The 18,003-nt window shown below is 40.3% G+C and overlaps 2 protein-coding genes across 7 annotated transcripts in view; one reads left to right on the top strand and one right to left on the bottom strand.

The window, feature by feature from the left end:
- MON2 (MON2 homolog, regulator of endosome-to-Golgi trafficking) overlaps window positions 1-10,497 on the bottom strand; it is a 121,008-nt gene extending 110,511 nt beyond the window's left edge. For 4 of the 6 annotated variants that reach the window (XM_045464954.1, XM_045464959.1, XM_045464956.1 and 1 more), the window contains exon 1: window positions 9,956-10,483. In XM_045464954.1, the coding sequence (XP_045320910.1) occupies window positions 9,956-10,066 (111 nt within the window). In that variant the 5' untranslated portion in view covers window positions 10,067-10,483. Of the gene's footprint in view, window positions 1-9,955 lie in introns of all 6 variants that reach the window. The other 2 variants (XM_045464957.1, XM_045464961.1) reach the window with 2 other exon arrangements.
- LOC123591137 (activated RNA polymerase II transcriptional coactivator p15-like) lies at window positions 710-2,061 on the top strand. The gene has a single exon (XM_045464963.1). It carries the CDS (start codon window positions 1,458-1,460, stop codon window positions 1,851-1,853), a length of 396 nt encoding a protein of 131 aa, XP_045320919.1. The 5' UTR covers window positions 710-1,457; the 3' UTR covers window positions 1,854-2,061.
- Window positions 10,498-18,003: the final 7,506 nt, after the last annotated feature.

Raw genomic sequence — 18,003 nt, 5'->3', positions numbered from 1 at the left:
TTCCGTCCTGTTCCATGGGTAGGTCCATCCTTTGGCCACTTCCAAACTTGCCAATAAAAACAGTTGCAGCCATTCTACATTTCACAATTTTATATGAGAAAGGCCTCTTTTAGCAGCTTTTTAAAAAGAAAGAGGAAACTCCTTGTCCAGGAGCACTCACTGGCACTATGTAACTTGGACAGAAATGAAGGTGGGGTTGGTGGCGGTGGGGAGGGTTTAAATTAGGTTAAACTAATCAAGGTACCCTAAGGAAGGAATGAGATTAATTCATCTCAATCCAAAGGTCTGGAAATGAAAGAAGAGTGCAGCCTACTACAGAAGGAAGCGAGAGGGAATGGATGCTAGGAAGGGAATTAACAGAGGTCCACTACTTGTACTAGAAACAATTTTACAATTAAAAAAAAAAAAATTAATGATGCTTCCCTTCATCAAAGTTCCTATGTTCTGTTTTTTCCTATGTTGTCTTTTAAAAAAAATACATACTTTTCACATCTATGAAAATCGACCTCAAAATGAGAACAAATTTACCAAAGGTCCAAATGAATTATTTACTTACATAGCATAAAACAAGAGCTGAGGTGGTATTATGAAACTCAGGTTAACAGCAATTTGAATCCAAAAATGTACTCATAAGATATCAGGGAGGTATAAAGCTGCCTAAAGACTTATGATTTTAGATATCAGGTAAAATAAAAAAAACTAAAATGAAGTCCACACTTGGGAATAAGGAGATCCAGAATACTCCCTACAGGACAATATGCTCATAAAACAATTAATACACTGAAACCAATACGGTTTTCTTCTATAACATATAATTGGTTTACAACCCCAAACTCTGAAAGATATATACCTACATGGCATCTAATTCAAAACCTCTGACCTGGGCACCTGGGTGGCTCAGTCAGTTAAGCATCTGACTCTTGATTTCCACTCAGGTCATGATCTCATGATTGGGAGATGGAGTCCCATGGATCCTGGGTCAGGGATTGCAACGGGTGTGGACCTACTTAAGATTCTCTCTCTCCCTCTCTTTCTGCCCTTCCCCAGCTCCACCCACGGGTACATATGTACTGTCTCTCAAAGACAAACAAACAAACAAACAAAACACTGCCCCAAAACAAACAAAAAACCCAACCAAATAACAACAACAACAAACCCTGGCTTCTACAAAACAACAACAAAAGTTCTTTAACATATCAAATGAAAGACTGAAATGCAGGGGCACCTGGGTGGCTCAGTTGGGTAAGCTTCTGAGTCTTAATTTTGGCTCAGGGCACGATCTCACGGTTCATGACCTGGAGCCCAGAGTTGGGTTCTGTGAGCAGAGAGCCTACTTGGGATTCTCTCTCTCCCTCTCTCTCTGGCCCTCTCCAGCTCATGCTTTTTCTCTCTCAAAATAAGTAAACTCCACTTGCAAGCAAGTGAGCAGAGGGCTGTTCAGCTGCAAGAGTGGAGCAATGCCTAAGTCAAAGGAACTTGTTTCTTCAAGCTCTTCGGGCAGTGATTCTGAGTGTGAGGTTGACAAAAAGTTAAAGCGGAAAAGGCAGGTTACTCCAGAAAAACCTGTAAAGAAGCAAAAGACCAGTGAGACTTCAAGAGCCCTATCATCCTCTAAGAAGAGTAGGAGCCACAGAGATGATAACATGTTTCAGACTGGGAAAATGAGGTATGTCAGTGGTCGAGACTTTAAAGGGAAAGTCCTAATTGATATTAGAGAATACTGGATGGATCCGGAAGGTGAAATAAAACCAGGAAGAAAAGGTATTTCTTTAAATCCTAAGCAATGGAGCCAGCTGAAGGAACAGATTTCTGACACTGATGATGCAGTAAACTGTAAAATCAGAGCCATATAAAACCTGTACTGTTCTAGTTGTTTTAATCTGTCTTTTTACATTGGCTTTTGTTTTCTAAATGTTGTTTTCCAAGCTATTGCATATTTGGATTGCAGAACAATTTGTAAGATGAATACTTTTTTTGTAATGTACATTATTAAAAATGTTCTGAGTGAAGCTGATTGTCAACTTTACTAAGGAGGATTGCTTTGTGCCCACCACCTACTGTAAAATAAAATCAAGTAATACAGTATTTAAAAATATAATAATAAAAACAAAAAATAAGTAAACGTAAAAAAAATGCAGATTACATGTGGATCGATAAACATATATATATATATATATGATATTCCTATATATAATGGTATCCCTTTTCTTTCTTTTTAAAAAATTTAACCTCTAAAAAGTAACTAATTAGTACCTCCTAGATATACAAATACTTTGCACTATGGTGAACAGAAGTATAAACAAGACGTAAAACTGACCCTTTAAGGTGCTATTTAGACTCCCCCCCCCAAAAAAAAACCTAAAATAACTAAACAAAAGGTAAAACATAAGACTTATATGGAAATAACTTATAAAATAAATTTTAAAATTTTTTTTATGTTTGTTTATATTTGAGATAGGCAGAGACTGCACATAAGCAAGGGAAGGGCAGAGAGGGGGAGACACAGAATCTGAAGCAGGCTCCAGGCTCTGAGCTGTCAGCACAGAGCCCTACGCGGGGCTCGAACTCACAAACCGCGAGATCATGACCTGAGCTGAAGTCCGACGCTTAACTGACTGAGCCACTCAGGGTACACCTAAAATATGTTTAAATGAAAGTTAAGAAAAGAGAAGAAAACATATTAGTTTGAAAATGTGGGCAGGAGCTGTAACTGTTTTTGCTCTAACAATTAACAGTACACAGCACAGAGTAGGTACTCAAAAACTATTTCATGAACAAATGAATGAAGGGAATGAGGGGAGAAATTAGAAAATTATCTGTAAAGTTGATTTATTTATGCAACAAACAGATAAGCAACATTTAAAGTGGGATTCAATGAAAGGTAGGATCTTAATTTAAAAAGAGGAGAAGGTGGGCACCTAGGTGGGTCAGTTGGTTAAGCAGCTGACTTAGGCTCAGGTCATGATCTCACAGTTTGTGAGTTCGAGCCCCAAATCAGGCTCGTTGCTGTCAGCGCAGAGCCCACTTTGGATCCTCTGTCCCCCTCTCTGCCCCTCCCCTGCTCACGCTCTCTCAAACATTTATTTAAAAAAAAAAAAAAAAGGAGAAGGAGATTATGGGCTAGCAAAAGGAACCTCAGAAGCATGGAAGAGAGAAGCAGCAGGATATATCTGGAGAATAAATAGCAGGCAATACACCTTGGCCGAAGTACAAAGGCATATCAGGAAAAACTGAGGATGATGAAGCTAGAAAGGAAGGTTGGGATGATCAAGGAGGGTCTTAAATGCTATACTAAGGGGTCCAGTAAGTAGAGAGTAGCCATTAAGGGTTTCTGAGCTGCTTAAGTATATTAAGCTAGTGGTTACATATAGAATGGTTTTTCTTTTCATTTTTTAAATGTTTATTTATTTTTGAGAAAGAGAGAGACACAGACACACTGTGAGCAGCTGAGGGGCAGAGAGAAGGGGAGACACAGAACCCGAAGCAGGCTCCAGGCTCTGAGCTGTCAACACAGAGCCCAACGCAGGGCTCAAAGTCACAAACTGCAAGATTATGACCTGAGCTGAAGTGGGACATTAAACCGACTGAGCCACCCAGGCACTCCACCATACAGAATGATTTTTTGTGTGTGTGCCATTGATGCATATTAACGGCCAGGTATTTGAAATTTGGTACTACAATAATAAGCTGAGAAAACAGAAAAAAGAAGAGGTATGTTGGAAACTACAGAGCAGGAACAAACAGCTGACAATGAATAAAGAAAGAGAACTGAGGTGGAGAAGATAGCCAAATGTGACTAAGGTAAGCAACAGTGATAAATGCCATTAACAGAACAAGTGAAATGTGGGTAAAGGGCAAGTTTTAGGGCAAATAAGTTTAACTACAAAAAGTCCTATGTCAAATATGGGAAAGATATTCTGGTCTAAGGAAAGACACTGGTCTATGCTCAGGAAAGAGAGCAGAGTAGACGGAGTAGATTCAGGAGTCCTCAGCATCAGGGTAAAGCCCGGCAGCTTTACTGAGGGTAAGTAGAAGACAGTAATGAGGGAGGAGCATGCAGAAGAGGCCTGAAAACAGAGCTTGGGATACAATTCTATATAAACATGAAGGGAAGGAATACTGAGAGAGAAGGAGTAATAGGAAAGTAGAGTGCTACAAACATCAAAATGAGAGAATGGCAACATGGAAAGAATGATGAATAGTAACAAATAATGAAGCAAGGCAGACAAATGGAAACAATGATAGAAACAAGTAAGTACGTTTTGAAGGCATTTTGCAGCTCGGAGTAATGGAGAGGAGTTAGAGACGGATGCACAGGGAGCCACATCCCAGTTCTTCCACTTTCTAGATCTACTAACTTATGCAAGTTACTGAGCCAAGAGGAAACCATAATTTCCTCATCTGTAAAATTAAAATAGCATCTTGTAATAGTGTAAATGGATGCAACCTCCCTAGCCTAATGGAAAGACAATACTCAACACTGAGTTAACTTCAAAAAATAAAAGCAGTCTCTCATTCATTTTTTTTTATCTTTCGCCATGCTTTATGCTTAAGAAACCAATAAATTTCTATTAAATTATAACAGTAACGGCAAAACCCAGTGTTTCGTACATGACTGAAAATAAGCTATGCTTATATAAAAGAAAAAATAAAAATAATCCCATTTTTGGAGTATGTCTTCCTTTTTGGTTTATGAGCCAGATAAATGTCATTTATTTCTTCTGTATCACCAAAGCACAGTGCTAAAAAGATAATCAATACATTTGACTAAAGTATGTTTCCACTGATCTTTGCTTATTCATTTCCTTCATAAAAGTAAAAATGCAATGGTCAAAAACTTAGTAAAAATAAATTATTATGTTTTATACTTTAATAATAAATTTCACTGGTTATGGAACTTTAATAAGTGTATAATACAGGTTATAGAATAACCAAAAGCTTTTTAAAAATACCTCACTGTAAAAATGCTCTTAGAATACTGCAATAATCTAGCAAAATTTTCCTCGAAGTCCTAGTGAAAAAGTTGTGCTTATATATTCTTGAAGTTAACATCTAAATTGCTTATTGGAAGAAAATGAATTTAATGAGACTTAGGAATCTAATATAACTTTTATGGAATAAAGTCAAAGAAAGAGCAGAGTCAAAACAAAGCAAAAAAACAAAGGTCAAAGGCCACGTGCACATCTAACACAATTATCTAAAATTGCATTATATAGGAAAGTAAGTCTTGACCAAAATGACTTCTAACTCCTTACCATAATTGTCATTATTTATGTGACTGGTGCTGGCAAGTTTTTTTAAATAAATTATGAAAATTAATTTATTTCATTATGTAAAACATCGACCTATTCTGTCATACTCATGAGAGAAAGAACACAATTGGTTGTGTCATGAGCAAATCTGTCCAACCAACGTCATCAGAAAAAAAAACTATAGTACATTATAAAATGCTAAGCCCAAATAGCTCCCAACGAAACATGTAATAAACATTATCCAGCCCTCATTCTCCACTGTCACAAGGTCCTGAAAATGAGATCTTCTCCCTACCAGAAAAGCCAACTGACTTGATCTTCAATCTCCAAATAGCTGGTTAAAGGGAGAATCCTGTCATGGTGAGTAAAAAGCATCTCTTTCACCAAACTAACACATAAAAAACACTGGGCCCTGAGGAACTCTACCACAAGAACTTCTGCTTTTTAAGGCAAAAATCCCTGCCCACCTAGGTTCTGTCAAGACCACATACACAAGGGGAAACAAAGACAGCATAGGAAGACTACTTGCACTTTTTTACTATTTACACCCTTCCTGATTCCATCTCACTAAAAAAGAGAGAGAAAATCCATTCAAAACCCTAATTCTGACCACCTCAGCTTAAATGGTCTTCATCCCCTTCCTCTTCTACCACCCATTCCCTGGACTTCATCATCCTCTAGTGCAGCATGACTTGGCAATCTGAAATCCAACATCCCTTTCCTGTGCCAATCCCGGCCCTTCTAGCTCTCCCACCGCTCTTTGATTAAATTGGTGCTGCTAGTCCCTTAACCCTTCCATCTTCTTCCAATCAATCAAAGTTTTATGTATTTCCTTCTTTAGAAATAGAACACAGATCTTACGATCTATCATCATTTCAACCACTTTTCCTGCCAAGACTCTTTAGTGTCCCAGGTTAATTTCTCCTCCACTTCTACAAAGCGATCCACTGCTCCTCTTAAACTTTCTACCCATCACTCCTTTCATCACCAATTGCTCCCAGCAATAAGCTTGTTTCTTACCTTACCAAGAATAGAGGCCATAGGCCAAACCATCCACGACTTCCTATCTCTCCACAATGTCCCTCCTTCAAATTTATCACATTCAAACTCATTTTTTTCTTCTTCCCTTCCTCTGTCAGAAGAAAATATGTTCCTTCTCAGAGTGAGAGCCAGTTCATTTACTTATGCCCTTGAAACTCCAGCTTCTCAGGGATCTTGCTCTGCCAAGTATTCCCTTTCTCTCCCATTTCCTTAACCTTAGTCAGCTGCCTCTTTCCCTTTACTGCTGTTGTTTCCCAAACTTCCTTCTTCGGCTCTGACATTCTCATTCTATGCACTGTTCCAGACCCATCTTATCTACTCCTATGGTTTCTATTATCATATATAAACTGATACTCCTAAATCTGAAATTCTAGACCTCCTCCTTAAGAACCAAACCATCACTTTCAAATACCTACTGGTCAGTTCCACTTGACACACACATAAATGTTAAACTTATTATATTCACGACTACTCACTTTGCCCAAAAACATCACCTCCTCTTACGTTCCTTCTCTCAGTGTTCTACCCAGTTTCCCAAGCCAGAACCTGGGAGGCATCATAGATTTCTTTCTCTACGTTATATAAAAGGTCACTATGCCCTGATAATTTAAACTGCTAAGTCTCTTTTTAATCCATACTCTCTCTTTCACACATGACTATCACAATGCAAGCAACCTCCTGTCTACCTTTACTGCTACCTCGACACAGGCAATCATCACTTTTTAAAATTTACTCTCTTCGTCAATGTTAGTCCCCTCTAATTCTTCCCATGAATACTGTTACGGAAATGCTACTAAATATGAATTTGATATTATTCCCTCTCTTAAAAACCTTTAATGGCTCCTAATTACCTTCTGCATGAAATTTATTTAACATGGAATACAAACTTGTGCTAATTTCTCTGCCTAGAATGACCGCCCCCTTCTTCTATTGGCTTGCTTCTACTCATCCTATTAAGACTCAACTGAAGAATTACAAACTCTCTCTGACATACTTCCAAGCTCAGTTGGATCCCTCTCATTTGTTTCCAGAATAATGCCTGCAAATAGAAAATGACCAAAATGTTTTATTCATTAAATACATAAACATAAAGCTTCAGAGATTAGTGCCTCTGAAGGCAGTGAGCGTCACTTTCAGAAAAGCAATTTTACAAAGCTTTAAGGTAATTTTTAAGGCAAAGAAAAAATTATTCATACAAGTATTCCAGAACAGATTAGCTAGTATACTTGTCCTAAAAAAGTTACATTGCTGAAACATAAAGATTCATATTTAAGGACTAAGAAAAATAAGCTGGTGCTGACAGCTCAGAGCCTGGAGCCTGCTGAGGATTCTGTGTCTCCCTCTCTCTCTGCCCCTCCCCTGCTTGCACTCTGTGTCTCCCTCTCTCAAAAATAAATAAACATTACAAAAAAAGTACTGGGGAAGGAGATCTGCCTTCCAAAGTACATATACAATTACCACTGTAAGTTCTTAAGTACCCTTATAAGAAGTTCAGAAGTATTTTTCAACTAATAACTGTGAAGATACTGGGAGAGTATTACCTAGCAAATAAATCAGTATACACAGACGGAAAAGCTTTTTATACTTAGAAAGGCCTTGCCTTGAGGCACCTGGGTGGCTCAGAAGGTTAAGTGTCCGACTTCAGCTCAGGTCATGATCTCATCCTCCCTTCATCCCCCAAATAAATAAAACTAAAAACTTACCAGTTTCTTAGAAAACAAAAGCCAAAATTGCTATTAATTTACCAGGAAAAATTTAATTCAATCAAAATATTTCTTGAAAGTCAAGGGTCCCTCCTATAAAATCATCACTCTTAGACTAATTACTTCATTACTGTTTTAAACTGGTAACACAGTGATGGTCATTTTCTAATTCCTAAAGTGGGCCCCTAAGCATATTAGAAGTGCCACTGGTTAAACGTCAAGGTTCTTACATTCAACAAATTCTTACGGAGTAGGTACTATATAGGAAATTATGTATCAGAGATAATCACACAAAGAATGATTTTTGCCATTACCTCAAAGAGTAGTGCAATCACCAAGCATTTCTTTGGCCAATGTTCAAATAAAAGAGCTAATGAGCTATATTTAAAGTTCCTAGATTAAATGGACTGAGTTCTAGGACTCTGTAAATTACCTGTTTGGAATTCTGAATGCACTTTCTAAAAAAAATAAGGTAATAAATGGCAACTAAATTCTCAAACAAGTCCACAAAGGCCTTTATATGTAATAGAGAGGAATCTTAGTTTCTATATAAATTATAAGAGCTGCGAACAATCAGTTCTATAAATTATTGTCAAAAATACAACAGAACAGTCTAATTCTTTAAAATTCTTTAAAACTGCTTAATTCCTTAAAATTACTTATTATAACTTTCAGCAGAAAATGACACAGAGAAAATAATTAAAATTGATATCACAAGCTATTGAGTACCTGAAATAAAATATATTTCGATAGTTATCTTTCCAAAAGTGGCACATCAGGTTCCCATTATTGGGTAATATTTGCTTACTTTATTAAAGGAATAGTAGATGGAGCATGTTGAAGACTAATGAAAGCAAAAGCACTTACAGAAAAGTTAAGATTCCTTGGAAGCCTAGAATCCAAACTTTATTGGGTAAGTTTTAATTACAAAACCTTTATAAAGGCAAAACATTTAAATTAATATGAAACATCCCAAAATTCCTAGTAAACTTTTGGTGAATCCTAAATAGTAAATAAAATTGCTGGTAGGCCAAACTATATTATAGAAAAATAAAAATGATTGCTTTTACAAGTTTATCACTGAAATATCTTGTCCCCGATATGAGAAAGGAAATTGGGAAGCATTTTTAAAACGTTTAAGAGAAATAAAATGGCATCTTAAGAGAAAAAAATCAATAGTGACTAAACGTCAAATTTTTCAGTTTAGGAAAGATTTGGAGAATTTATATAAATAATTAACTGGAACCTCTTTAATAACACCCTTTTTGCTCTGAGGACTTTACCATCATAATCCAGTAAGTCCACCCTTTAACCCTATTTACACAGGAAAGAAAACTGAACCTCAAAGAGGTTAATATGTATTTCAAGGTGTACTGGATTTGACTCTAAACCCAAACTTCCCATTAAAGTATTGCTAATAACAAGGCTTAACATAATTATTGCGGGTCTTCAATATTTGTCATAAGTTAAGTGGCTGAATAATTTATTAACACATCGTGGTACTGACAGAGTGAAGCTGCATGACACAAGACAACAATGAAGGCTACTCCCCTTTGAGTGATACACACTTTAAACGTGAGGAGCACAGATGTCACCGCAACGATGGATGATAGTTTTAGAAGCAACAAACATAAGTTTTTTCAATTCTGGCTTGGCTAGTTTCAAGCTTGAAAAAGGCCAGAAAAGGCGAGGGTAAGACACATTCAGCTGAATTAGCTGCATCGGCTCACTCCGCGAACTTCGTTCCTAAATCCGGAGGACAGGAGTGGAGAAAATCAAAGCTCCCCAGACGTCTCCAAAGGAAACTCTAAAGAGCGCTTGTGGAACAACCCACCGACTAGCAAATCTGGAAAGGTGAGGACCAAATTAAAATCAGACAGGAGTTTGGGAGCGAAGGACTGGATCTAATAGGACCAGACATGCTCACCGTGCCCTCTCCCGACGTCACCCAAAGCTTACCTCTTTGACAGGTGGGAATTTCTTCTTGCATTCCAGGGACAAGGCCCGTAAATCGCTCTGCATGTTCTCCAGCAGCTTCTTCACTGCCTCGGGGCTGTTGGTGCCGGACATGATCCACCAAACTACAATCCAATTTGGGCGGCGCAAACGAACTCCAGCACGGTCAGCTCCTTCGGGCGACCGGCAGCTCCCTCAGAGCGCCTCCGGCCCTTCCTCAGCGCGCCTCCTGGGCTCCACGGGGCTCGGCCCGGCCTGGACTACGAACCCACAGCGTACCCGAGCGCCCCCCGCAGCCTCCTCGCAACTCTCGCGGCTCCTCTCCGAGGCGCCCCCCCCCCCCCCGGTCGCCCCGCCCCGCTAGGCTCCAGCGGCTCTGGCCGAGGAGCCCACAAGGCGGGCAGGTCCCTCCCGCTGCCGCGGGGTCCAGCCGCACAGTTCGTCAGCAGCCAACCTGGCAAAATCTCCAGCGCTGGCCCCCCAAGCCCTCCAGACTCGCCGACGCCATTAGCCGAGTCGCCCACAATTCCGAGCGCGGCCGGGACACGTCAGCCGCACTTCCGGGCACCGCGGCCACCGCCCCCGCCGCGGCCAACTGGGGCGGTGAGCCGCAGGCGGGGCGTGGCCAGGGGCGTGGTCACGTCCGGGGCTGGATCGGCTCCCGGAGGGGCTGCTCTCCCCAGCTCGACTTTGGGACCCGCTAGGCGTGGGCCACCATTTGCCTCGTCTAAATTTGCTTCTTCGTAGATATGTGACAGCTGTCAGAATGGAGCCACGTGTATCTTGGCGTGTCTCTTGGGGTTTGTTCGTGTTATATTGTATTTCAGTGTAAGCAGTTTGCTTCCTTTTGTTTTAATCTTCATCCGTCTTGTCCCTCATTATTTCTGCCCCCTGGAATCTCTAGGCTAGTGGCCCCAAACCAATGCCTACCTCCTGTTAATTTTATTTTCCTCCTAAGTATCTAAATTGCAATTCCTCCACAGAGTTGCACAAAGCATACTGGTACGCTTACTGCGGAGTAGTCCTTTATTTCCCTAATTTGTAAAATGACAGAGAAAACTACCCTTTGTTCCAAAACCCTCCGCTGGCCTTCTATTTTGCCCACGGTAAAAGTCAGAATTCCTCCTTACACCTGCCAGGAGCCACGCGATCTGCCCCGCCCCCTTTTACCGCCAGTTTTCCAGCTAAAAGGCGTTGGGATTTTGTCCCCCTCTGTTTTGTTCCCTTCTTATCTCCGGCACTTAGAATAGTCCTTGGCATATAGTAGATGATCAATAAATATTTTATTTTATTTACATTTTTAAATGTTTATTTATTTTTGAGAGACAGAGCGTGAACAGGGAAGGGGCAGAGAGAGAGGGAGACACAGAATCTGAAGCAGATCCAGGCCCTGAACTGTCAGCACTGAGCCCCAGGCAGGGCTCAAACTCAGAAACAGTGAGATCATGGCCCCAGCCGAAGTCGGATGCCCAACTGACTGAGCCACCCAGGCGCCCTGATCAATAAATATTTTAATGAATGAATGTAAAAATAATTTTGGTGCTCAAATAAGAAACCAATATAAAAGCCTTTATTAGGTAACAAATATTAAGTGAGGCACAAGTAAGCAGAAACCTTACCTGTGCTTCCCAAGATCTAGGTCTGTATGCTTTTGCCCAAAACATCTTGCAACCACTGAGTAGGAAGCAGAGGAAGGTAGAGGGAAAGCCTGAACCAGGGTAGAGGTAGGAGATGAAGAAAGGAACACCTCAGACAACTGAGCGGATGACATCATTGCAGTAGGCAGGGCAGCGGACTGAGATTGTCAGTGGGAGGAAGGATTTGGCCCTAAAATAAGCCTTGCACCACAAGTACTTTGTAAACTAAATAATTTTTTCCTCATCTGACAAGAAGTAACACAAGGATGGATAAAGATAGCAGATAAGGTAATAGAGCTCTCAGAACACTAGTTTGTATCATTTGTGCCTATTGTGACTTTGGGAAATTTGATAGGTCCTATAACATAAGCTTTATGTATTAAAAACTGTGAATTTATAAAACAAAATCTTAGGTAGAATATATGGCAGGCATTATTCTTGAGGTCCCAGGGAACTTTGAAAAATGATCCTCTTGTGGGGGCCTGGGTGGCTCAGTCAGTTGAGCCGGGTTAAGCCCCAGACTCTTGATTTCAGCTCAGGTCGTGATCTCAAGGTCATGGGATGGAGGCCCATTGGGCTCCACACTGAGCTTGGAGCCTGCTTAAGATTTTCATTCTCTCCCTCTCTGCCCTTCACCCCCGCTGGTGTGCGATCTCTCTCTCTCTCAAAAATCAAATTAAATAAATAACAAAACCAAATAGTTTTCTATGTACATATGCCCAGGGAGATTGTACTGCCACAGAAACAATGCATGGCTTTATGCCAAAACCAACCAAGTTAGCAGCGGTAAAAATCATTCTTGATTCTACAAGTTAAGAAATCAGCTAGGTGCAACAGGGTGGCTCAGTCGGTTAAACATTCATCTTGGGCTCAGGTCATAATCTCACAGCTTGTGAGTTTGAGCCCCAAGTCAGGCTCTAGGCTGACAGCTCAGAGCCTAGAGCCTGCTTGGGATTCTGTATCTCCCTCTCTCTCTGCCCCCCACCCCTGCTCATTCTCTCTCTCTCTCTCTGTCTCAAAAAAATAAACATTAAAGAACGTTTAAATAAAAAGACTTAGTTATCAATAAGCTTTAAACTCCTAGTTGAAAATTAGGAAACCTGTGTCTTTTTCTCTTTTTCTGAGACTTTGTTGTGAATCTTTTGGAAAATGTATTTATTTAACAATGAGCATATATTCATGTGTAACAAGAAAACTTGTCCAATGACATTCTAAAATATCTGTCTCAGGTGATGGTGAAATACAAATGTAACTCATTTTACCTTTCTAGTTGTTCAATCCCTCAGATTTCACCATCATTCACTTATTCTCCTCTTGGATTTTTCTCTCTTCTACCTACTCCTTAGAGATTAGTATTTCCCAGAATTATATTATTTACTTTCTTTTCTTTATTTTCTACTCTGGAAAATATGCACACCAATGGTTTCAATTACTACCAACCTATTTTAAAAAAATTTTTTTAGTGTATATTTTTGAGAGAGAGACAGAGCGCAAGCAGGGGAGGGGCAGAAAGCGAGGGAGACTCAGATTCCAAAGCAGGGTCCAGGCTCTGAGCTGTCAGCACAGAGCCCTGTGTGGGGCTCAGATTCACAAACCGTGAGATCATGACCTGAGCCGAAGTCGGACGCTCAACTGATTGAGCCACCCAGGTGCCCCTATAACTACCAACCTATTGATAACACCCTGTATAACCTCCATATTCACAAATAGCAATAGAATGTCAGATTAACAGAAATACTACAGCAGGTATGTGGTTGCAATATCAGCTAAGAGATGGATATTCAAGTTTCTAAACCTTCCAAATATTCAAACTTTCTGGAATACATAACATCAGACCTTCTAGAAACTTCACTTCCCCTTCTTGTCCTACCTTATATATGTAAAGATAGATTGGTCCTATACATAGCATTCTCTAGAGACCATCTCACTTAGGCAAGGAAGCTCATCAATCTCAAGTTATATAATGCACAGCGTGATAGCTAAGGAAGCCTGCAGAGAATACTTAGACATGAAAACTCCTTTGATGCTCAGCTTCCCTAGGCTAACACAGCCTAGTCCAAGTACATTCCTGAATTTAGTACTAAGGGAATAAAACAAGAAACTGTTACTGGAATATCTCTGAGAATCATGATATCAAGACCTTATACATAAATGTGTAACTCCAGAGCTCTTGTGTGAGATCCAAACGTGAATATTCCGCTGCCTACTGGACATCCTTACCTGGAAGTCTCATTGGCACCTATACTCCTTCCCAAAAAGAGGTTGATTCTTTTCATACATTATCTTTCTCAATGAGAGAAATTGGTTGCCACTATCCATCTGGTTACCCATGTCAGGAAACTAAGAATCAAACTTGACTCTTACTCCTCCCTTATCCTCTACATCTAAGCTGAATCAAACTCTGTTACATTCATCCCCCTTTGTAAATTTCAGTTCATCCATTTTCTCCATTCTCAGGCCATCATCATCTCCCACTGGTTTAAAACAACAATTCCCAATGTATAACCCCTACCTCTCTCTAGTCCATTTTTAATTTATTTTCCACACTTGTGTCAGAGTCCTCTTTCTAAAATCAAAGTATGAAGCCTTTTATGATTTTCTAATGTTTTGAGATTAAAGCCCAAACTCCTTTACATGGTATACTAGTTAGGTTCTTTTAGACACCTCAAACAGTAGGACTTCATATAAATAACCCATGTGAAAGTAAGAGACCAAGGAATTTCAGCCACAAGAGAGAGCCCTCTGGAAATATAGGAAAAGCTTGGTTTCACAGAGCCTAGGATGTAGTTTGGAAAACTAGAAAGCCCTTGGGTGTTCATACTGCTTGACTCACCTCAGCAGCTGTTATGTTGCTTCCTTCTCCCTCATCTGATCCTGAAGTATTACCAAGACAATCTCCTTCATGTTTCTGCTAATATTTCTCCTGCTTCTACCAACCAGTTGCCTCACTCCTGACTCCACATGTCACCAGGATCCAGTTCTCTCATAGCTTTAGTTTCCTCGTGGCATCTGCTCTTTTCTCCTTTCTCTATGTCCATTTAACTTCTGTTCTCTACCCTTTCAACTACATACTCTCTCTTGATGTGTCACATTCAAATTTTTAAAGAGAAAATATCGAAGTAGTTGAACAATCGAGTATCAATGCTGTATTTCAATTTCACTATGCTTTTTGCTGGACTGCCTTCTAGGTCACTGAAAAGAATACAGATCAACTGTCCTTGGAGACAGAACCAGGAGACACCCCTGATTCCAACAGCTGTGGTCAAAGGTAACTGGTTTATGTGGTCAGGGTAAGGAGTTCACATGATACAGAACATGGATAACTATGTTGAAGAAAATATATCAGAGATCTGTTAGTTGGATGAGTTAATATGAAATTTTATCTGCAAATGTATTTGGGGTTTTTTTTTATGTTTATTTTTGAGAGAGAGAGACAGAGACAGAATATGAGCTGGAAAGGGGGCAGAGAGAGGGAGAAACAGAATCCAAAGCAGGCTCCAGGCTCTGAGCTGTCAGCACAGAGCCCAATGCGGGGCTCGAACCCACCAACCGTGAGATCATGACCTGAGCCGAAGTCGGAACTTAGGCTGAGCCACCCAGGCACCCCTATATGCAAATGTATTTGTAAATGCTTTCTTACCCACTTCTTATCAGTAATTATATTCTAAGTATTATGTATAATTTAAACTTTATATTTAGAGATGAAAATATGTTAAACTCATAATTAATAGTTGTTATGAATTAAAATTTTAGACTTATTTCAGTCTTACTCTATTGTCTTTTTCCGTCATCAATAATTCTTTATCTCTGAATTACTTTTCCTGAAAGGAATTCAGTTTTACAGTTTTCTCTTTCAAAGAATTTTCCAGAGTCCAGAAATTATTAGTCTTTCATGGCTCTTGGTACATGCTGTCTATGTATTTCTTAAAACATATTTTCAAAGAATCCCTTAACTTTAATTTTCAGAATTAAAAATTATAACTTGCTGGCTGGTCTAAATTACATACTGACTGAAGAACACATGGTTTCTTTACAGAATAAGGAAATGATTACAAAAGACAAATTATAAGTGGAGAACCTATAATTTGCTATTTTAAACACTGTGTTCCTAGATGTAAGAATACGTTGTTTATATGCTTCTTATGGTTACTCTTTAAATCCTTTTTTAAAGATGAATTTTTAAAAAAATGTTTTTAATTTTTAAGTGATGTCTACACCCAATGTGGCACTCAAACTTACAACCCTGAGATCAAGAGTCACATGCTCTACCGATGAGCCAGCCAGGTACTCCTCCAAGATTATTTTTAAACACTTTATTTTCTGTCTTTGTTGTAACTGCTTTAAGAACATATTTTATACTTGGTGCATGAGTTTGTTGCCTGTTGCATGGAAGGTCAGCAACAATGTAGTAACAATGAAGGAACAGATTTTTAACAAGACAGCCATCTTTATTAGGAAACTTCTCTTAGCCAGTCCTTCCCAAAACCATCATATCAGTCACGTACCAGAGCGCACCTGAGTACAAATAGTGCAGAAATAGTTCTGCTGTAAAAAAGCGGAAGCAACAGTCCCAGCCAAAAGATGTCCTCCACTCCTGGGATCTCAAAGAATGGTTTAAACAACAAAGGGAGCAGGGAGGAGTATACAAATTTTCCAGGTTCTTTCTACATTACAGAAGTACAGATTGAAATACTCCCTTTCAAATTTTCAGAGTCCAGAGGATCACAAACTCCTTCATTCTGTGGTGAAGATTCTCTGGAGATATTTAATATTAACAACAAATTATTTTAGAGGTATTTCCTCTAATAGTTCGGTTATTTTTATATTGCCTTGACGCTTTGTGCTCTATTCTTGCTTTCAGCTTTGTTCCTGAGACCAAAACCACACTGTCCAGTCCTCTCCAGCTTTTAAAATCACCTCTCTCACTGCTGGATCTCATGCTGGAAATCACACTGATGGTGGGGGGTTGGAGGGTGCTCAGGCCAGACTCATCATTCATAGTCTTCATTCTTTCCTGGACTTGTTTCTCATACCTGAGTCTGTTTCTCAGGTCAGCCCTACTGCCTGTATTAAGCTGAGTTCCCTGGGAGCAGACCCTAAGGAGAGATTTGTGTGTAGTTAATCTATTAAGGATGTGTTCCCAGGAGAAGCCAGTAGAAAGTGGGAGCAGGGAAGTGAAAGAGGCCAATAAGAGAAAACCCCAACCCCTAGGCAAGGGAGATCTCTTAAACACCAGCCACTGGCCAAAAGCTCCCTTAGGTAGTATGGCTTTCCAAATATGTGGAGCAAATTAACCCCAGAAGTCCATGGGCAGCACTTTGGGAGCAACATCATGCTGAAAGTCTTCCAGGTGAACTGGGGAGACCCCACGCCTTCGACCCAGCCCATTCCCAAAGGTGTCGTGGAAGGTTCTTGGTCTTCTCATGAGAAAGAATTCAAGGAGAGCAACACAAGTGGGAAAATTTATTAAAGCAAAAGTACATTCTTGAGATGTGAGAGCAGGTGAGCTGAGAGAGAGAGGGAGAGAGTGAGAGAGAGAGAAAGAGAGAGGATTGAGAGACGCATGGCCTGGGATTTGGGTTTTTATCTTTTATTGACAGCTGTTAACTAGGGGGTAAAACATTCATTACTTGAGGCAGAGATGCAGGATTTCGCACCTTTTCTTCCCATGTTGGTCAGGGGCTTCCTGTCATGGCACCCACCATCATGGGCCTTTCTGGTTTGATCCGGCTTCTTGTAGAGTGCTGCCAGGATAGGCCTCTGACTCTTCCGATAGCTGGGTATGACTTCCTTGTTGCTGGCCTCCAGGCATCCTGTTAGAACCTAACTGCCTATTCTGACAAAAGAAGCATAACAGGAGTGTCTGGGTGGCTTAGTCAGTTGAGTGTCCAACTTTTGATTTTGGTTCAGGTCATAATCCCAAGGTCGTGGGACCGAGCCCTGTATCGGGCTCCAAACTGAGCATGGAGCCTATTTAAGATTCTCTCTCTCTCCCTCTGCCCTTCTCCCCGCACGCCTCCACCCCACCCCACCCCCACTGCTCAACGCTCTCTCTCTCTCTCTCTCTCTCTCAATAATAATAATAATAATAATAATATCAAGAAGAAGGAGAAGAGGAAGGAGAAGGAGGAGAGGGAGGAGAAGGAGAGGGAGGAAGAGGAGAAGAGGAAGAAGAAAGGAAGAAAAGGAAGACAGGGAGAGGGAGGAGGAGGAGGGAGAGGAGGAGGAGGAGGAGGAGAAGACCAGACAAGCTACACAGAAATGATAGAAGGGGCAGGGATCTGGGCAGAATGCTCACTACACTGTCTTACTGGGCCACTGACAGTCATTGCTTATTGTGGATCAGCTTATTGGTGAGACCCTCTCCCCCTGGCCTTCACCATTGGAGCAGCACTCTCTCTGCAGTGCTCTCTC

Source organism: Leopardus geoffroyi, chromosome B4 (genome assembly GCF_018350155.1).
Source record: "Leopardus geoffroyi isolate Oge1 chromosome B4, O.geoffroyi_Oge1_pat1.0, whole genome shotgun sequence".
NCBI classification, from domain to species: domain Eukaryota; kingdom Metazoa; phylum Chordata; class Mammalia; order Carnivora; family Felidae; genus Leopardus; species Leopardus geoffroyi.
Note: the sequence above shows the minus strand (reverse complement) of the source record. Positions and strands in the feature narration are given on the sequence as shown.

Coding starts and splice junctions, on each gene's coding strand:
- LOC123591137 (XM_045464963.1), top strand. CDS start 1,458: ATGCCTAAGTCAAAGGAACTTGTTTCTTCAAGCTCTTCGGGCAGTGAT.